This window comes from Ranitomeya imitator, chromosome 2, assembly GCF_032444005.1.
Source record: "Ranitomeya imitator isolate aRanImi1 chromosome 2, aRanImi1.pri, whole genome shotgun sequence".
NCBI lineage: Eukaryota > Metazoa > Chordata > Amphibia > Anura > Dendrobatidae > Ranitomeya > Ranitomeya imitator.
This window is the reverse complement of record NC_091283.1, coordinates 110,324,064-110,346,665: the sequence shown is the minus strand read 5'-3', so window position 1 is coordinate 110,346,665 and position 22,602 is coordinate 110,324,064. Positions and strand designations below refer to the sequence as shown.

Here is a 22,602-nt window from a genome sequence, read left to right as displayed (position 1 = left end):
TTTCCAGGCCACCGATTGTAGCGATGAACTGCATTTCCCAGAGAACACTGCGGCTACTGTTGTTGTGGACGAGGCTCAGGCTGCGCCGGTCCGTGGGTGACAGGGCAGGATGGAGGCCGGTAAGTTTGTCACACAGAAACGTCCTCATTAGTGTGTAAGTGAGGGAGAAAGTCCTGGGAGGTGAGGTGCACACATGCCGGGGGTCGGGGAGGCGGAGGGGAGTCAGTCAGCTCTGTGGTGGTATTAATGTTATGCTGACTCTCCTCACTTCATTGTTATGTCCCTGTGTGGTGGTATCAGTGTGCGACACTTAACAGTGCCCCAGCTGCTGCAGAACTTCTTAGCAGATAAGTCTGTTGCAGCTGTACTTTAACTTTTACCTCCATAGGAATGTGTTTACTGACACGAAGTTGTGCTCTATGGAGGGTGTACATAACAGAGAGTGGGGGAGGGTACAGGGGTTGTACATAACAGAGTGGGGGAGGGTACAGGGGGTGTACATAACAGAGTGGGGGAGGGTACAGGGGGTGTACATAACAGAGAGTGGGGGAGGGTACAGGGGGTGTACATAACAGAGAGTGGGGGAGAGTACAGGGGTTGTACATAACAGAGTGGGGGAGGGTACAGGGGGTGTACATAACAGAGTGGGGGAGGGTACAGGGGGTGTACATAACAGAGAGTGGGGGAGGGTACAGGGGGTGTACATAACAGAGTGGGGGAGGGTACAGGGGGTGTACATAACAGAGAGTGGGGGAGGGTACAGAGGGTGTACATAACAGAGAGTGGGGGAGGGTACAGGGGGTGTACATAACAGAGTGGGGGAGGGTACAGGGGGTGTACATAACAGAGTGGGGGAGGGTACAGGGGGTGTACATAACAGAGAGTGGGGGAGGGTACAGAGGGTGTACATAACAGAGTGGGGGAGGGTACAGAGGGTGTACATAACAGAGAGTGGGGGAGGGTACAGGGGGTGTACATAACAGAGAGTTGGGGAGGGTACAGGGGGTGTACATAACAGAGAGTGGGGGAGGGTACAGGGGGTGTACATAACAGAGTTGGGGAGGGTACAGGGGGTGTACATAACAGAGAGTGGGGGAGGGTACAGGGCGTGTACATAACAGAGAGTGGGGGAGGGTACTGGGGGTGTACATAACAGAGAGTGGGGGAGGTTACAGGGGGTGTACATAACAGAGTTGGAGAGGGTACAGGGGGTGTACATAACAGAGTGTGGGAGGGTACAGGGCGTGTACATAACAGAGTTGGGGAGGGTAAAGGGGGTGTACATGACACAGAGAGGGGGAGGGTACAGGGGGTGTACATAACAGAGAGTGGGGGAGGGTACAGGGGGTGTACATAACAGAGTTGGGGAGGGTACAGGGGGTGTACATAACAGAGAGTGGGGGAGGGTACAGGGCGTGTACATAACAGAGAGTGGGGGAGGGTACTGGGGTTGTACATAACAGAGTGGGGGAGGGTACAGGGGGTGTACATAACAGAGTGGGGGAGGGTACAGGGGGTGTACATAACAGAGAGTGGGGGAGGGTACAGGGGGTGTACATAACAGAGAGTGGGGGAGAGTACAGGGGTTGTACATAACAGAGTGGGGGAGGGTACAGGGGGTGTACATAACAGAGTGGGGGAGGGTACAGGGGGTGTACATAACAGAGAGTGGGGGAGGGTACAGGGGGTGTACATAACAGAGTGGGGGAGGGTACAGGGGGTGTACATAACAGAGAGTGGGGGAGGGTACAGAGGGTGTACATAACAGAGAGTGGGGGAGGGTACAGGGGGTGTACATAACAGAGTGGGGGAGGGTACAGGGGGTGTACATAACAGAGTGGGGGAGGGTACAGAGGGTGTACATAACAGAGAGTGGGGGAGGGTACAGAGGGTGTACATAACAGAGTGGGGGAGGGTACAGAGGGTGTACATAACAGAGAGTGGGGGAGGGTACAGGGGGTGTACATAACAGAGAGTTGGGGAGGGTACAGGGGGTGTACATAACAGAGAGTGGGGGAGGGTACAGGGGGTGTACATAACAGAGTTGGGGAGGGTACAGGGGGTGTACATAACAGAGAGTGGGGGAGGGTACAGGGCGTGTACATAACAGAGAGTGGGGGAGGGTACTGGGGGTGTACATAACAGAGAGTGGGGGAGGTTACAGGGGGTGTACATAACAGAGTTGGAGAGGGTACAGGGGGTGTACATAACAGAGTGTGGGAGGGTACAGGGCGTGTACATAACAGAGTTGGGGAGGGTACAGGGGGTGTACATGACACAGAGAGGGGGAGGGTACAGGGGGTGTACATAACAGAGAGTGGGGGAGGGTACAGGGGGTGTACATAACAGAGTTGGGGAGGGTACAGGGGGTGTACATAACAGAGAGTGGGGGAGGGTACAGGGCGTGTACATAACAGAGTGGGGGAGGGTACTGGGGGTGTACATAACAGAGAGTGGGGGAGGTTACAGGGGGTGTACATAACAGAGTTGGAGAGGGTACAGGGGGTGTACATAACAGAGTGTGGGAGGGTACAGGGCGTGTACATAACAGAGTTGGGGAGGGTACAGGGGGTGCACATGACACAGAGAGGGGGAGGGTACAGGGGGTGTACATGACACAGAGTGGGGGAGGGTACAGGGGGTGTACATAACACAGAGTGGGGGGGGGTACAAGGGGTGTACATAACACAGGGGTAGCGGAGGGTACAGAGGGTGTACATGACACAGAGAGTGGGGGAGGGTACAGGGGGTGTACATGACACAGAGAGTGATGGAGGGTAAAGGGGGTGAACATAGTATGGGGGGAAGGTAAAGGGGGTGTACATAACATGGGAGGAAGGTAAAAGGGGCTCACCGCCGGAGCCCACATCAAACCAGGGGTTCTGCCATCGGATGTACTATTCCGTCCGATGACAGAAAGGAGTTAACACAGAGGGCATACATAACATGAGGGGTGGGAGAATACATAACTCTTGGGACATGCATAACATTGGGGTGGGGGAATGCTTAACAGGGAGCGTACATGGGGATGGGGGCATACATTACAATCTGGCAGGGTTTTCTTTTTGCAGCGTGTGTATTTGGTCATGGTCTTTCTTCCCTCCAGCATTCACCTCTTTGCTGGAGAATTTATTATGTGAGGAGCTGATCACTTACTAAAGACACGGCTCTGAGTGATGCAGACTTTTTCCAGCACAGAGCATCAGTTACATCAATATTATTGTTGTGTTTTATTAGACAGTGACAGGAAGCAGAGGAAGACATGCAGCCGGGATCTGATGTATACATAAGGCCAGACAGCAGATTGCTAAAGATAAATGTAAAGCAATATTCTATTAATCTCATCCCTATCTCAAGAGCCTCAGGTCATTGTTCTCCCAGCAACTAAAGGTACCGTCACACTGAATGATATCGCTAGCGATCCGTGACGTTGCAGCGTCCTGGATAGCGATATCGGTCAGTTTGACACACAGCAGCGATCAGAATCCTGCTGTGACATCGTTGGTCGCTGCAGAAAGTCCAGCACTTTATTTCGTCGCTGGATCACCCGCAGACATCGCTGAATCGGCGTGTGTGACGCCGATTCAGCGATGTCTTCGCTGGTAACCAGGGTAAACATCGGGTTACTAAGTCATCTTCTTGCGATGCCGCCCTCAGGCACCCCACCCCCCCCCCCCCTCCGTGAGTATAATAAAACTTATTTTTCTTATCTTTCAGGTCGGATCGGGGGAGTTATCTATAGCATTAAAGAATGCTATAGATAAGCCCTGAAAGGCGGTGGCCGCATCTTATATCGGCCAAAACAGCTGACAGGTTAGCTTTAAAAACAGCTAAAAAAAATTATAAAACTGGCACAAAAATGGGCATCAAAGTGGGTACTGAGTTGCCTTAAATCTAAGGGTTAACTGACTTTGGGCCACTGATATCACACTGCAGACATATAGAACACTCTTTGTTTCATTGCAGCCATTTGGTAAATTCAAAAAAGTTCTTTTTTTCACATTAATCTACGCACCCCATCTTGACTGAAAAAAACAGAAATGTACAAATTTTGGGGGGTTTAGTTTCCCAAACTGGGTCATTTGTGTGAAGTTTCTCCTGCTTTGTCATGACAAGGACTCTACAAATGTGACACGGAATTCACAACTTGTTCCGCAAAACTAGCACTACAAAACTCACATAGCGCTCTTTCCATTCAGAGGTCTGCCATGGACCCACGGGGAGAAGTTGCATAATGCAATTTAAGGTCCATTTTCTACTACTATTTCAAATGCAAATTTTCCAGTTAAAGCAGTATTATAATGTAAAAATTCAATCTTATTTTTTTTAAATCCAATTTTACTTTATTCCTGTGTAGCACTTGAAGGATTAACACATTTGCTAACAGCAGTTAAAAAGTAATTTAAGGGGTGCAGTTGTTAAAAGGGTATAATTATGCAGGATTCCAAATATATCAGCCCCTCAAAGACCCTTCAAAATGGTATGGTATGATGTATTCCCAAATCCTAGCCCTCCTCAACACATCCCCACACTCATTTCTAACCCCCGTCCACGATCCTCTGCACGTTTTCCCAACCATGATAGCCTCATACCCATTCATCCAGCCTCCACCCCCCCGGTCCCCCTACCTGGAGCACTATGAAACGCATGCTTTGTCTGCAACAAACTGCCATTTATCCATGACCTCTTCATCACCAACAAACTCTCCTTCCTTGGCATCACGGAAACCTGGCTCACCCTCTCTGACTCGGCCCCTCCAGCTGCGCTTTCCTATGGCGGTTTCCACCTCTCACACCCCTCGCCCCAGCAACAAACGGAGGAGTTGGCTTGCTCCTGTCCAAAACCTACCCCTTTACTCCAATCCCACTACTACCCTCTGCTACTCTTTCCTCGTTTGAGGTGCACTCCGTCCGCATCTATTCCCCCACTAACCTCCAGCTAGCTGTCATCTACCACCCCCAGAACTAGACATCTCCACCTTTCTTGACCACTTCACCACCTGGCTACTTAATTTCCTCTCTGCTGACATCCTCGCTATCATTATGGGTGACTTCAATATCCCCGTTGACACTTCCACCTCAGCTGTCTCTAAACTTTTATCACTGACTGCCTCCTTTGGCCTCACTCAATGGTCCTCTGAGGCCACTGACAAAGATGGCCACACGCTGGACCTCATCTTCACCCGCCTCTTCTCCCTTACTAATCTCACTAACTCACCCCTCCCCCTGTCTGACCACAACCTACTGACATTCTCTTCCCTCTCCTAGTGTGCAACCCCCACTCCACAAACTCACTCACCCTCACAGAAATCTCAAACACCTCAATTTACAATTACTCTCTGAGTCCCTTCTCCCTCGTACAGACATAGCCACTTTTTATAGCACCACAATAACAGCTACACTTGATTTGGCCGCCCCGCTCATTCATAGCAAAACTCGTACACTCAACAGGCAGCCCTGGCTGACCAGCCTGACCAAAGAACTGAGACGGGCTTCCAGGATCGCTGAGCTGAGATGGTAGAGATCCCGCTCTGCCGACCACTACACAGCATACAAGCAGTCCCTCGCCAGCTTCAAGTCGACACTCACTGCTGCAAAACAAACTTCTCATCTCTCATATCCTCCCTGTCTCACAACCCTAAACAGCATTTCAACACTGTCAATTCTCTTCTCCGTCCCCCGCACCCCCTCCCTCCACTCATTTCTGCTGAAGACTATGCCTCTTTCTTTAAAAAGATCAATACGATCAGAGAAAGCTTGGCCCACAGTGCCCATTGTCCCTCTTAGCTGCTCAACCCTGTTTCTCCAAAACTAGCTTCTCCACCATGGCAGAAGATCAGCTCTCCACCCTCCTGTCAATATCACACCTCACCACTTGCACGCTTGACCCGCTCCCGTCCCACCTCATCACTAACCTTGCCGCGGTCTTCATCCCAACCCTAACACACCTCTTCAATCTCTCACTCACAACAGGTGTCTTCCCCTCATCCTTCAAACTTGCCAAGATCACACCCATCCTCAAAAAGCCCTCCCTCGACCCATCCTCTGTGTCTAGCTATCGCCCGATATCTCTTCTCCCTTATGCCTCAAAACTACTGGAGCAACACGTCCATCTTGAACTGTCCTACCACCTCTCCTCCTGCTCCCTCTATGAACGGTTACAATCTGGCTTCTGACCCCATCACTCAACCGAAACTGCCCTAACTAAAGTCACCAATGACCTACTAACTGCCAAGAGCAAGCAACACTATTCTGTCCTCCTTCTCCTGGACTTGTCTTCGTCCTTGGACACTGTGGACCACTCCCTTCTGCTACAGATCCTCCCATCTCTTGGCATCACAGATTTGGCCCTTTCCTGGATCTCGTCATATCTGACAGACCGAACATTCAGTGTCTCCCTCCCGCACACCATGTCCTCACTCCGCCCCTTGTCCGTTGGTGTTCCTCAAGGCTCTGTTCTAGGACCCCTATTCTTCTCCATCTACACCTTCAGCCTAGGACAGCTCATAGAATCCCATGGTATTCAGTATCATCTCTACGCCGATGACACGCAGATCTACCTATCCAGACCTGACCTCACCTCCTTACTTACCAAAATCCCGCACTGTCTGCTATCTCGGCCTTCTTTTCTGCTCGCTTTCTAAAACTGAACATGGACAAAACAGAATTCATCATCTTTCCCCCATCTCACTCTACCCCTCAACTAGACCTATCCATCAATGTCAATGGCTGCTCACTTTCCCCAGTCCCACACGCCCGGTGCCTCGGGGTGATCCTCGACTCTGCCCTCTCTTTCAAGCCACATATCCAAGCCCTTGCCTTCCCCTACCGTCTCAAACTCAAAAATATCTCCCGGATCCGCGCATTCCTTGACCGCGACACCATAAAAACACTAGTGCATGCCCTTATCTCCCGCCTTGACTACTGCAACCTCCTACTCTCTGGCCTCCCCTCTGGCACCACTCCAATCCATCCTACACTCTGCTGCCCGACTAATCTACCTATCTCCTTGCTATTACCCAGCCTCTCCCTTATGCCAAGCTCTTCACTGGCTTCCTATCACCCAGAGACTCCAGTTCAAAACCCTAAGCATGACATACAAAGCCATCCACAACCTGTCTCCTCCATACATCTGTGACATGGTCTCCCGGTACCTACCTACACGCAACTTCCGATCCTCCCAAGACCTCCTTCTCTACTCCCCTCTCATCTCTTCTTCCCACAATCGCATCCAAGACTTCTCCCGTGCTTCCCCCATACTCTGGAACTCTCTACCCCAACACATCAGACTCTCGCCTACCATAGAAACCTTCAAAAAGAACCTCTTCCGACAAGCCTACAGCCTGCAATGATGCTCAACCTACTGAACCACCGCACAACCAGCCCCACCCTCTCCTAGTGTATCCTCACCCATCCCCTACAGACTGTGAGCCCTTGCGGGCAGGGTCCTCCCTCCTTATGTACCTGTGTGCCTTGTTTTTTGCTCATGTTTAGTTGTTTTTGTCTATATCTGCCCCTTTTCACATGTAAAGCGCCATGGCATAAATGGCGCTATAAAAATGTACAATAATAATAATAAAAATGGTATGTCTGTAAAAAGTAGGTTTTGTAAATTTCCATGAAAATAATGAAAAAATGATGCTACATTTTAACCCTACTAAAAGTGGCATAATGTCAATAGCGGCGGACCACACAGCCACTATGGGGGATGTAAGGGTGGTGTCAGATCAGTGGCCCAACGTCATCTAACCCCTTAAAAACATAAGTTACTTACCATATTCAAATCATCAAAATTGACTGTCTGCCAACTTTGATGCCAGTTCTCATGCCCAGAACCCATTTGGGAAAGGCTGGAGGGACCTGAATTTCTTGCAGGGCATCAATATGCATGTAATAAAGGTGTCAGATCAGTGGCCAAAAGTCGTTTAATCCCGGAAAAATTGTTTTTCTGCCCATTTTGATGCCCAGAACCCCTTTGGGCCAGGCTAAAGTTACTTGGGTTTGATGATATCACTTTGTATGTAATGGTGGTGTGAGATCAATGGCCCAAAGTCATTTAACCCCTTAAAAATAGCAGATACCTATTCAAATATGTGAAAACTAGATTGAGGCCCAATGTATCGCATTGGGAGGGTGACAATGTCACAATAGGGGCAGGCTTTGCAGCATTGAGAATCTCGCCCCCATGTGCTCACCCAACTATCCACTCTCCCTCTCCCCATGTGCTGACTTCTCCTGTCTGTGCTCTCTTCTTTGACCTGTCTACCACATGTGCTATCTCCACCCCCCCATCCTCTGTGATCCCCTGCTGTAATGTCAGTATTGTCTTTTGCTTCCTCCCCAGGAGATGTGGTATGCTCCGTACAACGGTCAGACACAGTGAATTTTTCAAATGAACTTTCGTTTGTGGGAAAACCCCTTTAATGTAACCGGCTTCCTCTACCTGTAGAAACGTCGCGCATCTGCCACCGGGATCAGCCGAATGATTCCCTGCGCCTGTGCAGAATTTGCGCAGGTGCAGTAAATCAGACCGCTGCCATATTTGTGCAGACAGATAGCTGCAGTCACATTAAACCTTTGCATGCGCTCCTCCTGTACAAGAGATGGCGGCAGTCAGTGAATCATGTGGCTAATCCCGGCGGCGGCGTGTTCGCGACAGTGTTCCGCTGGTGGTATCGCGCAAGAGGCTGCGTACGGCGTACAGTGTGCGTGTGGTGTTTACAGTGTGTGTGTGTGTGGTGCGTACGGCATATACAGTGTGTGTGTGGTGTGACGGTGTTCCGCTGGTGGTACCGCGCAAGAGGCTGCGTACGGCGTACAGTGTGCGTGTGGTGTATACAGTGTGTGGTGCGTATGGCATATACAGTGTGTGTGGTGTGACGGTGTTCCGCTGGTGGTACTGTGCAAGAGGCTGCGTACGGCGTACAGTGTGTGTGGTGTATACAGTGTGTGTATGTGGTGCCTACAGTGTGTGTGTGTGTGTGGTGTGACAGTGTTCCGCTGGTGGACCGCGCAAGAGGCTGCGTACGGCGTATACAGTCTGTGTGGTGTATACAGTGTGTGTATGTGGTGCGTACGGCATTTACAGTGTGTGGTGCGACGGTGTTCCACTGGTGGTACCGCGCAAGAGGCTGCGTACGGAGTTTACAGTGTGTGTGTGGTGTATACAGTGTGTATGTATGTGGTGCGTACGGCATAGACAGCGTATTTGGTGCGACGGTGTTCCGCTGGTGGTACCGCGCAAGAGGCTGATACCACCAGCAGTTTCCATATTGAGACACCCATCACTTGGATGTCCCAATATGGCGGTCGGTGAATTTCCGCCGCTTGGAATTATGGGATCCAGACACTTCTGGACGGAACAGGACGTTAAGACATTACAAGGTAATACAGTCATGGCCAAAAGTATTGACACCCCTGCAATTGTGTCAGATAATACTCATTTTCTTCCTGAAAATGATTGCAAACACAAATTAGGGCTTTCTATGGATGGTAGTTTTTATGCTTGTAAGACCTTTCAGTACTGTAATAAAAATCTGTAATAAAATCAATTATTGGCTTCAGATATGACTTCAGTAGGCAGGCAACAGCAGAAACAGGGAGCGGCGGGGCAGACTCGGTATGTGCAGATGAACTGGAACTGGCAGCGCTTTGGACACAGGGCATGTTTGCTGCTTCAAAGTGCTGCCATGACCAGTTTGGCAGTGGGCACCTTACTGGCTAAGGCCTCTTTCACACTTCAGTCTTTTTGTTTCAGTCCTAATCCGTTGTTTTGTGAAAAAAGCGGATCCAACAAATGTTGCTGCTGGATCTGTTTTTTTTTTTTTTTTCATAGAGTTGTATTAGCGACGGATTGTGACAGATGGCCTTCCGTTTCATCTGTCGTACGATGGATCTGTTGTAAATTCTGTCTCCGTCGGGCGGAGACAACGCACATAGAAACTTTTTTTGTGTACGTCGTAAAATCTCACAGCGACGGATCCAGTGCTGTCCGTTGTTGGCTATATTGGAAGCCTATGGACGCAGGATCTGTCGCTGACCGTCAAAAACTGGAATCCAGCGACGGACTACTTTTTTTTAAACTGAGCATGCCTGGAAGGATTTCCATTCAGGGCAAAATCTCTTTGGCTGTGTTCACACGTTGCAGATTTTTTGTGTTTTTTCGCTATAAGTACACAAAAAACCGCAAACATTATGCATCCCATCATTTAGAATGGATTCTGCAATTTTGTGCACATGATGCATTTTTTTCGCGAAAAAAACGCATCGCGGTAAAAAACGCAGCATGTTCATTAATTTTGGGGATTTTTTGCAGATTTCCCACTATATTATTGCATTGGGAACCTCTGAAAAAATCCGCAAAAAAAAAAAACGCTCCAAAAACACAGTAAAAATGCGAGAAAAACTCATGCGGATTTCTTGCAGAAAATGTCCGGTTTTGCTCAGGAAATTTCTGCAAGAAATCCTGAACTTGTGCACATAGCGCGGATTTCTTGCAGAAAATGTCCGGTTTTGCTCAGGAAATTTCTGCAAGAAATCCTGAACTTGTGCACATAGCGCAGATTTCTTGCAGAAAATGTCCGGTTTTGCTCAGGAAATTTCTGCAAGAAATCCTGAACTTGTGCACATAGCCTTTCTCTCTCTCTCCCTCTCTACAATTCTGTTTCCTAAAATTCCGTCTGTAACTACTTCAACGGATCCGTAAAAAAAACCAGATCCAGTGCATCCGTTTTTTACAATCGGCACAGGATCCGTCTTTTCAAGACTTTGACGGATTGTGACTGATTCTAAAAAACGGAAGTGTGACAGAGGCCTAAGCCACTGTAGCCATGTGTGAATGACTTCACTGTTCTCTTTCTCTGACGAGGCCATGCGCCTGACCACACTATGAGCCCAATCTGATGAGACCCCTGGTGACATTGCTTCTCTGCAGGCTGAAGAGATCGGAATACCAGTTTCCTTCACGGAGTCCATAGTCATGATCGGCAATATTGATGAGGGCTGTAGGGAGATTTACCAGTACATATGGCACGTCGGTGTCTCCTCCAGTGGAGAATGTGACAGATTAAAGGGAACCTGTCACCCCGTTTTTTCAAGAAGAGCTAAAAATAGTGTTAAATAGGGGCAGAGCTGGGCTTTACATTAGTGTATTTTGGAGCCTTTATTCCCCACCTATGCTGCCGAAATACCTTTGTAAAGTCGCCGTTTTGGTGAATCCAGTGCGCAGCTTGAAGGAAAATAGCGCGATCTGCGCTATTCAGCCGTTTATCGGTGGGCGCGGCCATCTTTGTGAGGCCGCGCGTGCGCAGATGGTTCTTCTCGGCTTCCCGGGGCTTCAGGAAAATGGCCGCGGGATGCCGCGCGTGCGCAGATGGAGATCGCGGCGGCCATTTTCCTGCAGCCGAGATGCGAACTCGGCTTCAGGAAAATGGCCGTCGAGATCGCGCTATTTTCCTTGAAGCTGCGCAGTGGATTCGCCACTTGGACATGCGCACACCACTACGCCACCAACGGAGATCTGGGGGAGAAACAGTGCTGTCACCACGCCCATATGACCTGACCAGCGTGAGTGACAGCCCAAAACGGCGACTTTACAAAGGTATTTCGGCAGCATAGATGGGGAATAAAGGCTCCAAAATACACTAATGTAAAGCCCAGCTCTGCCCCTATTTAACACTATTTTTAGCTCTTCTTGAAAAAACGGGGTGACAGGTTCCCTTTAATGTCTCATGTAATGTTGGTAAATCAGAAGTTGTCATAAAATAAATCCAGGTTGGTCCTGAAATGGTTTTCAAAAACTATGAAGTGAGATGTGCAATATGTGGTCAATAAATGCAGGAATCAATCAGTCTTAGGTTCTTCTTTGAATTTCACCCATCGTAGACTGAAATGTTGTGTATCTCGTGCCATCTCGGCCGTTTGCTGTGCCATATGGTGTCTGGCTTAGTGCCCCGTCCCCTCTCTGGCGGCTGCATCGTGACGGGAGCGATGTAGGCAACTACCGGGTGCAGTACAGTATAGATGGGGTATTTCTGACTATTTCATTTACATTTGCTATTTGTTTTATAGTTAAATTTTAATGGTTTTCTCCCCCGCATGCATTTGCTGCCATAACTGTCTGATCGCTGGGGTCCCATCTATGGGACTATCACTAATGTACAGCACCACCTTGCATCTGCAACGCCATCAGTGTCAGCTGTATAATAGCATGACACAACGTTACATAGTGTCAGGAAACCCAGCAGTATGGAGGACATGTAAATTTACCTTAGAAATGTACTTGGCCATTCTGCGTTATCGGGAAGTTAGGCTACGTTCACATTTGCGTTGTGCGCCGCTGCGTCGGCGACGCAACGCACAACGCAAATAAAAACGCACCAAAACGCACGCTAAAACGCTGCGTTTTGCGACGCATGCGTCCTTTTTGGACGAAATTTGGACGCAAAAAAAAATGCGACTTGTTACGTTTTCTGCGCCCAACGCTTGCGGCAAAAAAAAACGCATGTGTTGCACAACGCAGCACAACGCATGTCCATGCGCCCCCCATGTTAAATATAGGGGCGCATGACGCATGCGTCGCCGCTGCGGCGCCCGACGCAAACACGCAAAACGCTAATGTGAACGTAGCCTAAAGCCTCACATGACTGCTTATAGTCATTTAGCCAGGAGGCTGACAGCAGGCTCAGGTATATGATGACTGTAGCATAAATCAATGCAATATTCTCATAATAACCAGAAAATGAGGCTGCAGTCCTGCGAGCAGCGAAGAGCAGAGGGTTATCTGTGGCTTCAGAATGACCCAAAACCATGAAAGTGCCTGAGAAGCTGGAAGGAGAATTCTGTATTATTAATAGACGTTTATTCCATGTAAATATGTAGAAAGCGTGAGCTGACGTGTGATTTATTACAAGTTTCATGAAGGGATCTCAGCGATTCACAGATGATTGAAATCCTTTAGGAGAAAGATGGGGAGTTTCCACCACAAATGATCCTGGGGCTTGGAAAGGCCAAACGTCAGTGTGCTCTGATGGCGGCGGGGCAGAGTCACTCTATCAAGGGGGTTTCCACTAAGGACAAGACCATTAATAAAGTGTATCACCATATTTTTTGCTCCTAGAAGTAAACACAGAATATCATTTGTGTGTTATATTAGGATTGCGCTTTAGATTCTGCTCTGTAAACTTGCAGACAAGTATTGTATAATATGCATAATATGTCGCCATTTTTATTTCAAGTTTTTTCAAGCTATGAAAACGAGATTGTGGTCTCGGATTACCTGGAACTAGAAGAGCTCCCGGACACCGATGAGCCCGTCTACATTTTAGGAAAGCAATATGACATTAAGACAGGTTGGTAGAGTAATCGGCAAATAACGCCGAAGCTACTGCTCTGTATGCAGAAATGAGATTATTAAGCTGATGTGCACATAGCGTCTTTTCCAGGCGAGTCTGCTCCATAACCTGCCCGAAAAAGCGTTTAAAGGGTTTATTCAACTTTGTGGACAATTTTTTTTCTTACTTAAATGCATACAATTGGGGTGAAGAATCATTTTTGCAGTTGGGTTTTATTACATTATAGTCGCTGTATTACACTGTCTTGCGCTGGCGGCAGAATGAGGTAACGTGGTCAGCCACATTATTTTATCAGATGTGTTGAGGACACTCATTATTCTATAGATATGACAGGTTCTCCTCCTCCTTACATCCTGCACAGTTCTCTCCATACAATGGCGGCCGGTGGAGGAGCATGTGACCAGACCTCTCCGTCAGTCTCCTCCAGTAGAAAACCTTATAAGAGAAAACTGCTTTTCTATTTTAGGAGACTGACGGAGAGGTCTGGTCACATGCTCCTCCACCGGCCGCCATTGTATGGAGAGAACTGTGCAGGATGTAAGGAGGAGGAGAACCTGTCATATCTATATATTACTGCCATATGTGTCATAGCTATATTATTATATAGTGTGGCCGACCCCATTACCTCATTCTGCCGCCAGCAATAGATCATGTAATACAGCGGCTATAGGAGAGAAAGAGTGCAACATTTTCAATTAAATCGAATTGTAAAAATGATTTTTGACTTTCAACTGCATACAAATAAGTACGAAAAAAAATTGGCCCCAAAGTTGGACAACTGCTTTTAACAAACATGGGAAAAAAATGAACATTTGCATAGTAATGTTAAAACAACTAGCTATGTATAGGTTAAAAGCCGTGACTGAGTATTAAAGGGAACCTGTCACCCCCAACATCGAGGGTGAGCTAAGCCCACCGACATCAGGGGCTTATCTACAGCATTCTGGAATGCTGTAGATAAGCCCCTGATGTATCCTAAAAGATGAGAAAAAGACATTATACTATACTCACGCGGGCAGTCCGATCTGATGGGCGTCACGGTCCGGTCCGGGGCCTCCCATCTTCATACGATGACGTCCTCTTCTGGTCTTCCTGCCATGCCTCCGGTGCAGGTGTACTTTGTCTGTCCTGTTGAGGGCAGAGCAAAGTACTGCAGTGCGCAGGCGCCGGAAAGGTCAGAGAGGCCCAGCACCTGCGCACTGCAGTATTTTGCTCTGCCCTCAACAGGACAGACAAAGTACGCCTGCAGCGGAGCCGCAGCGTGAAGACCAGAAGAGGACGATTTTTATTTGTAATTTTTTTTTGTTGTTGTTTTTTTTTCTTATACAAGCTGAACCTTTTATTTATGGTACTTTTGCAAAACGTGCTAAATAATTTTGTTTTTGATCGTCTACATAGAAAAGGTTCCTCTTTTTAGATGACTGGAAGCAATAGAAACCAAATATTTGAAGGTTTCCACAAACCATCAGTAGGCAAGAAAAGGGGTGTTTGTGGTAATTTGGTGGGGGTTCACAGACAATAAGGGAGCAGTATTTTTTTTTTCACTGGGACATCTGTTTTTATGTATTCTTTCTTTTTGCTGGAAAGCAAATATTTTAGACAAATCAAGTTTTTAAGTCAAAATGTTTTTTGCTGAAGCTAACTGCTAAAAACTCTCTGTTGCTTATAGAAAAATGTGATCTTCTCTCAGACGTTACCTCCCGTTTGTGGTTTACATATAGAAAGAAATTTTCACCCATAGGTAAGTATCTAGCGGCTCCTCTCCTGGGCCTCACATTCACGAAAAACTGCACCTTGCCAAATGATTTGTTTTCTTCCAAATGTCTTTTTTTTTCTTTTCTTTTTTTCCATTGCTATAGTATTGAACAAAGTGATTTCTACTAAATAGACAGCATTTGACTTGATAATTCATTTCTTTCTGGTGGAATCAGGGAAGTTTATATGGCAGTCGGCCATTAGTGCATATAATATGACAGAATGAGGACACCTTCATTTTTTCTTTTTTACTGTCCCTAAACGGAGCCAAAAACCAGAGTGTTTAGAGCAGACATGACTTCCTGCCCAAAGAATATACAGAAAACAATGTGCTCTAGGTCTTGATTGCCTGCAGCGGTCATTACTCTAGGAGTAAATAACACGGTATTCTGTAAGCTGCAGTGCTTCTTCTACCACCCCACCCCCAGGCAGCCAAAATATGAGGTGTCACTAAGTCGGAAGAGCTCCACTTCTATAGTCTGATGAAAGGGTTCAAAGACTTTCTCAAAAAGCACAGAATGATTAAATACTAATATAACTAATAATTTCCACGCCACTCCAGCTCTGATGCTCCAGTGTCCCCAAAGGTCTCCATTTACCTTGCTTTTTTAAAAAAAAATTATTATTTTTTTTGAAGGATTTTAACATTTAACTAATTGCAAATATTGCTAAAAATAAAAATGATCCATAACCAATAGATTCTTATTTTGCACCGTCACATTAGAACGTGCATAATATATGAGATAATACTTGGCAATGAGCGTAAGATGACGTCTAGTGTATCCACCTCCCAGGACTGGCGCCACGCACCTCTTCTTCCCTCTGGACTGCCCCAAACATTTGATAGGATTTAAAGAGCAATTAAATCACTGTCCGTACATTGAGCATTCTTCTTCTTAAATGTAATAGCATTTCATATCGTATGGATCATCATATATATAAGCTTATGAAATCATACTCACCGTTTTTATGTGATTGTATATTTTCTATATTTGGAGTACTTGCTCTTTGCTGTATGTGTGTTGCTGTAAATGCTCATTATACAGTATTTTTAAGTACCTAAACTAGCCCATCCACTTTCCTATCCACATTTACATTTTTTTTGCTACTTATTTATGCTAACATGGAAATGCTAATTGTGTACAGGTCTTGTAAATTGTCTGCTTTATCAACAGGAGGCACCGGCCCGTCATCTGATGCTGGCTGGGGATGTATGCTGAGGTGTGGGCAGATGATGCTGGCGCAGGCCTTAATCTGCCAGCATCTGGGCAGAGGTGAGTAATGCGGATGGGATTGCTAATATTATCATGTGAATGTTATTATTGAGCGCCTGTAGTGGTCATTGTTATAAATAATGATTTTTGGTATATTAAGCAACTATACAAATGTACCAATCACTGCTAAATACATAGCTAAAAAACCCAAACAGCCATCCTTTTTTTTTCTAATTTTATTTTTTTTGCTATGATTTCTTTGATTCGCATCCCTATTTTCAGCTTCACAGACTACGCTAAGACTGCCGGCTTCAGTGAGTACACTCCCTGTGCTCTCAGGTAGTCCACCCAAGAACAGCAGCAAATGTATCAGACCACCAAACAGCACAAACAGGGCATAACAATGTTAGAGTCTGGCAGCATTTACAGAAGGGAAGAGCGGACTGGGAATCTGCGGAACTGTGCACCGATATACATCTGAAGTCCACATCAGGCTCTTACAGTTTTCCTTTTCATTTAGGATGGAGATGGGAGAAACATAAAACACAGCCAGAAGAATATTACCAAATCCTACAGTGCTTTTTGGACAGGAAAAATAGCTGTTATTCTATTCATCAAATGGGTAAGAACAATGCATTTAGTGATGGATCTTGTGTGCAAATTGTTATTACAGCTGATATAGCACTAGTCATGAATAATAACAAATATTTTACCACATCAGTATGTGAGTCCTCCATATTACTGACATGAGACCCTATAGGATGCACCAAGGATTGGATGAAGCCGTGTTCACACCAGAGCTTGGAATTATGTTTTTCTGTCCCCTTAGATAAGCATTGGACTGATACATCAAATGACTGACACAAACAACACTCAACAAACCCCATTGATAGGGTTTGTCACTTTTATTCTGGTGAAAATCTTTAATTAATGCCAGATTACCATATTGAAAAAAAATCATGTTTTCTATCTGGACCACGCCATTTTGAATTTAACCCCTTTCTGTTATCAGACGGGATAGTACGTCCGAGGTTAGATCCCCTGCTCTGATGTGGGCTCCGGCCGGGAAATGTCAGCTGTTTTGAGCAATAAGTGCGGGCTGAATCGCGATCCACCCACACCTATTAACTAGTTAAATTCCACTGTCAAACTCCCCCGATCGCCCCCCCCCCCGTCACATGATCGGGGGTCATCGGTGCGTTGGCATAACAACCAGAGGTCTCCTTCAAACTTCTGTGAGCGCCACCCTGTGGTCGGCGCTCATAGCAATGCTGTAATTCAGCTACATAGGGGCGATATGAGCATCGCGCCTATGTAGCAGAGATGATCAGGCTATGCCAGCTTCTAGCCTCCCATGGAGGCTATTGAAGCATGGCAAAAGTAAAAAAAAAAAACGTTTTTAAAAATATGAAAATAAAAAAAAAAAAGTTCAAATCACCCCCCTTTCGCCCCATTCAAAATAAAACCATAAAAAAAAAATCAAACCTACACATATTTGGTATCGCTACATTCAGAAACGCCCAATCTATCAAAAAAAAAAAAAAAAAAAATGAACTGGATCGCTAAACGGCGTAGCAAGAAACAAATTCAAAACGCCAGAATTACGTTTTGGGTCACCACGACATTGCATTAAAATGCAATAACGGGCGATCGAAAGATCTGATCTGTACCGAAATGGTATAATTAAAAACGATAGCTCAGCGCACAAAAAACAAGCCCTAACCCAACCCCAGATCACGAAAAATGGAGATGCTACGGGTATTGGAAAATTGCGCAATTGTTTTTTTTTAGCAAAGTTTGGATTTTTTTTTACCACTTAGATAAAAAAATAACCTAGACATGTTTGGTGTCTATGAACTCGTAATGACCTAACGAATCATAATGGCAGGTCAGTTTTAGCATTTAGTGAACCTAGCAAAAAAGCCAATCAAAAAACAAGTGTGGGATTGCACTTTTATTTGCAATTTCACCGCACTCGGAATTCTTTTCCCGCTTTCTCGTACACGACATGGTAAAACCAATGATGACGTTCAAAAGTACAACTTCCGCAAAAAATAAGCCCTCACATGGCCATAAAGACAGAAAAATAAAAAAGTCATGGCTCTGGAAAGAAGGAGAGCGAAAAACGAAAATGCAAAAATGCAAAAAGTCCCCCCCCCCATTCCCCACCCCCCCAAAAAAAACAAAACAAAAAACAGGAAAGGGAGTCCAGAAATTTCAATAATTACAAACCTTTATTATGATACGTTAAAAACAAACGGTTGAGGTTACAAAGTTTGATCGCTGATGAATAAAGTGATGGCACGAGCTTGGACAGGGCTATATATAATTATTGATAAGCTGCTATTTCTATACACAAATGCCAGCAATGTCATTGCATATAATTATATTACAACATATGGCTTATCTACTATATAATTGTCTAAGGGTCACTTCCGTCTGTCCTTTTGTCTGTCTGTCACGGATATTCATTGGTCGCGGCCTCTGTCTGTCATGGAAATCCAAGTCGCTGATTGGTCGCGGCAAAACAGCCACGACCATTCAGCGACGGGCACAGTCCAGAAGAAAATGGCCGCTCCTTACTCCCCGCAGTCAGTGCCCGGCACCCGCATACTCCCCTCCAGTCACCGCTCACACAGGGTTAATGCTAGCGGTGACGGACCGCGTGATGCTGCGGGTTAACGCACTCCGTAACCGCTGCTATTAACCCTGTGTGTCCCCAACTTTTTACTATTGGTGCTGCCTCTGCGGCATCAATAGTAAAAAATGTAATGTTAAAAATAATAAAAAACAAAAAACCTGCTATTCTCACCCTCCATAGTCCGCCGAGCCGCACGCGCCTGCTGCCATCTTCCGTTCCCGGCGATGCATTGCGAAATTACCCAGAAGACTTAGCGGTCTCGCGGGACCGCTAAGTCATCTGGGTAAGTTCGCAATGCATCCTGTGTACGGAAGATGGCGGCAGCTGTGCGCGTATCGCTGGAGCTTCGCTGGATCCCAGGGGTGAGTATATAACTTTTTTTATTTTAATTATTTTTTTTAACAGGGATATGGTGCCTACACTGCTGTATACCACGTGGGCTGTGTTAGATACCGCGTGGCTGCTATATACTACGTGGGCTATGTTCTATACTACGTGCTATATACTACATGTCCACTGTTATATAATGCGTGGGCAGTGTTCTATACTACGTGGCTGCTATATACTGCGTGGGCTGTGTTATATATTACGTAGCCACTGTTATATACTGCGTGGGCAGTGTTATATACTATGTGGCTGCTATATACTGCGTGGGCTGTGCTATATATTATGTGGTCACTGTTATATACTGCGTGGGCAGTGTTATATACTACGTGGCTGCTATATACTGTGTGGGCTGTGCTATATATTACGTGGCCAGTGTTATATACTGCGTGGCCTGTGTTATATACTATGTCGCCTGTGTTATATACTGCGTGGCTGCTATATACTGCGTGGGCTGTGTTATATACTGCGTGGCCTGTATTAACGCATCGGGTATTCTACAATATGTATGTATATAGCAGCCACATAGTATATAGCACAGGCCATGTAGTATTTGTCTGCTGTATGCTACATGGCTCCTATATACTACGTGGCCTGTGCTATATACTATGTGGCTGCTATATACATACATAAATACATATTCTAGAATACCCGATGTGTTAGAATCGGACCACCATCTAGTGATTGGTATATGGAGCATGGAGTGGTATTATCCATTTCTGATATATGTCTATCACAGGTTATTTCTGAATAATATATTCTTTAATGGAATTATTACCTCCCTACTCCCTCTATCTCACAAACCAGATATTTCTCCTACGCCTCATTGGGGGACACAGGACCATAGTTCTTGCTGTGTCCCCCAATGACTGGCTTGGAGAAAAGGATTTTACAGTGAGTACACAAAAATCCCTATTTTCCTATCGCCACGACAGCACCCACTACGAGAGAGGGGATCTGCCCACCATCAGGACAGGAACCTACAGGTTAAAAAGAAAGGGGCGGTCCCCCTCGCCCTCCAGTTTGGGTTCCTGTCCAGACGGCGGGAACCTGCAGGTTAACTTACCCGGGTCCACCAAGCCTCTGTGCGGTGTCCGGAGAGAACGGAAGCAGCATCGGGGGTGTACTGCTCGCAGACTCCCTCTCGTCTGGCTGGAGTGAGATGCGTTCCCAGGGGCCGGGGAATGCCGCCCTGGGTCACAGACGCACGTCGCTCCTGAAGGGATGTTGGCGCTTGTGACCCGGAAGTAGTTATTCTACTTCCGGGGGAGGCTGGGTGGAGGAGCGCGGCAGATACAAAAATGCAGAGCCGCGGAGGGTGAGTGTCTGCGGCAACATGTCCTCGATTTGGGACGCCGAGCACTTGCAGCTGACAGAGCAGCAAAGGAAGAGCAGCAGTCGGTCACGCAGCAGTGACATGGTACTCCTGCAGCAAGAGTCTAGCAACCCGACATCACGTGGCACCTCACCTCCTCAGAGACCTGTACTCCATCATCAAGCTGTGGGTGAGTGTTTAATTCCAGCCCAGTAGCTGATTATGCTGTTTTGTGCTGTGCTTTGTTATAGGGTAAAAAGGTTACAAAATCAAAGCATAAACAGTGTGCTTTGTGCAAAGAACCATTGCCAGACAGTTATATAAAGAAACTGTGTCAGGCTTGTACCTTGGAAGAAGCAGCCCCTCTACGTACATCGAATTTGAGGGAGGTCATTAGGGAAGAAATAAGATGTTCCCTTAAATCAAAACTGCATGAAAAAATCATAATGGATGTGATGTCTGATTCAAGCCCTTCCCTACAGGAAGGCGAATGTTCAGAGAGCTCCTCGCCATCATAGTAACATAGTAACATAGTTAGTAAGGCCGAAAAAAGACATTTGTCCATCCAGTTCAGCCTATATTCCATTATAATAAATACCCAGATCTACGTCCTTCTACAGAACCTAATAATTGTATGATACAATATTGTTCTGCTCCAGGAAGACATCCAGGCCTCTCTTGAACCCCTCGACTGAGTTCGCCATCACCACCTCCTCAGGCAAGCAATTCCAGATTCTCACTGCCCTAACAGTAAAGAATCCTCTTCTATGTTGGTGGAAAAACCTTCTCTCCTCCAGACGCAAAGAATGCCCCCTTGTGCCCGTCACCTTCCTTGGTATAAACAGATCCTCAGCGAGATATTTGTATTGTCCCCTTATATACTTATACATGGTTATTAGATCGCCCCTCAGTCGTCTTTTTTCTAGACTAAATAATCCTAATTTCGCTAATCTATCTGGGTATTGTAGTTCTCCCATCCCCTTTATTAATTTTGTTGCCCTCCTTTGTACTCTCTCTAGTTCCATTATATCCTTCCTGAGCACCGGTGCCCAAAACTGGACACAGTACTCCATGTGCGGTCTAACTAGGGATTTGTACAGAGGCAGTATAATGCTCTCATCATGTGTATCCAGACCTCTTTTAATGCACCCCATGATCCTGTTTGCCTTGGCAGCTGCTGCCTGGCACTGGCTGCTCCAGGTAAGTTTATCATTAACTAGGATCCCCAAGTCCTTCTCCCTGTCAGATTTACCCAGTGGTTTCCCGTTCAGTGTGTAATGGTGATATTGATTCCCTCTTCCCATGTGTATAACCTTACATTTATCATTGTTAAACCTCATCTGCCACCTTTCAGCCCAAGTTTCCAACTTATCCAGATCCATCTGTAGCAGAATACTATCTTCTCTTGTATTAACTGCTTTACATAGTTTTGTATCATCTGCAAATATCGATATTTTACTGTGTAAACCTTCTACCAGATCATTAATGAATATGTTGAAGAGAACAGGTCCCAATACTGACCCCTGCGGTACCCCACTGGTCACAGCGACCCAGTTAGAGACTATACCATTTATAACCACCCTCTGCTTTCTATCACTAAGCCAGTTACTAACCCATTTACACACATTTTCCCCCAGACCAAGCATTCTCATTTTGTGTACCAACCTCTTGTGCGGCACGGTATCAAACGCTTTGGAAAAATCGAGATATACCACGTCCAATGACTCACCGTGGTCCAGCCTATAGCTTACCTCTTCATAAAAACTGATTAGATTGGTTTGACAGGAGCGATTTCTCATAAACCCATGCTGATATGGAGTTAAACAGTTATTCTCATTGAGATAATCCAGAATAACATCCCTCAGAAACCCTTCAAATATTTTACCAACAATAGAGGTTAGACTTACTGGCCTATAATTTCCAGGTTCACTTTTAGAGCCCT

The 22,602-nt window shown here is 46.3% G+C and overlaps 1 protein-coding gene across 1 annotated transcript in view; it reads left to right on the top strand.

Moving 5' to 3' along the window:
• Nucleotides 1–17: 17 nt before the first annotated feature.
• Nucleotides 18–22,602, top strand: part of ATG4A (autophagy related 4A cysteine peptidase) — a 54,406-nt gene continuing 31,821 nt past the window's right edge. Inside the window, exons 1-5 of the mRNA XM_069747146.1 lie at nt 18–119; nt 13,235–13,348; nt 15,021–15,092; nt 16,282–16,380; nt 16,841–16,942. Coding sequence (XP_069603247.1) covers nt 110–119; nt 13,235–13,348; nt 15,021–15,092; nt 16,282–16,380; nt 16,841–16,942 — 397 coding nt within the window. The 5' untranslated portion in view covers nt 18–109. The remainder of the gene's footprint in view (nt 120–13,234; nt 13,349–15,020; nt 15,093–16,281; nt 16,381–16,840; nt 16,943–22,602) is intronic.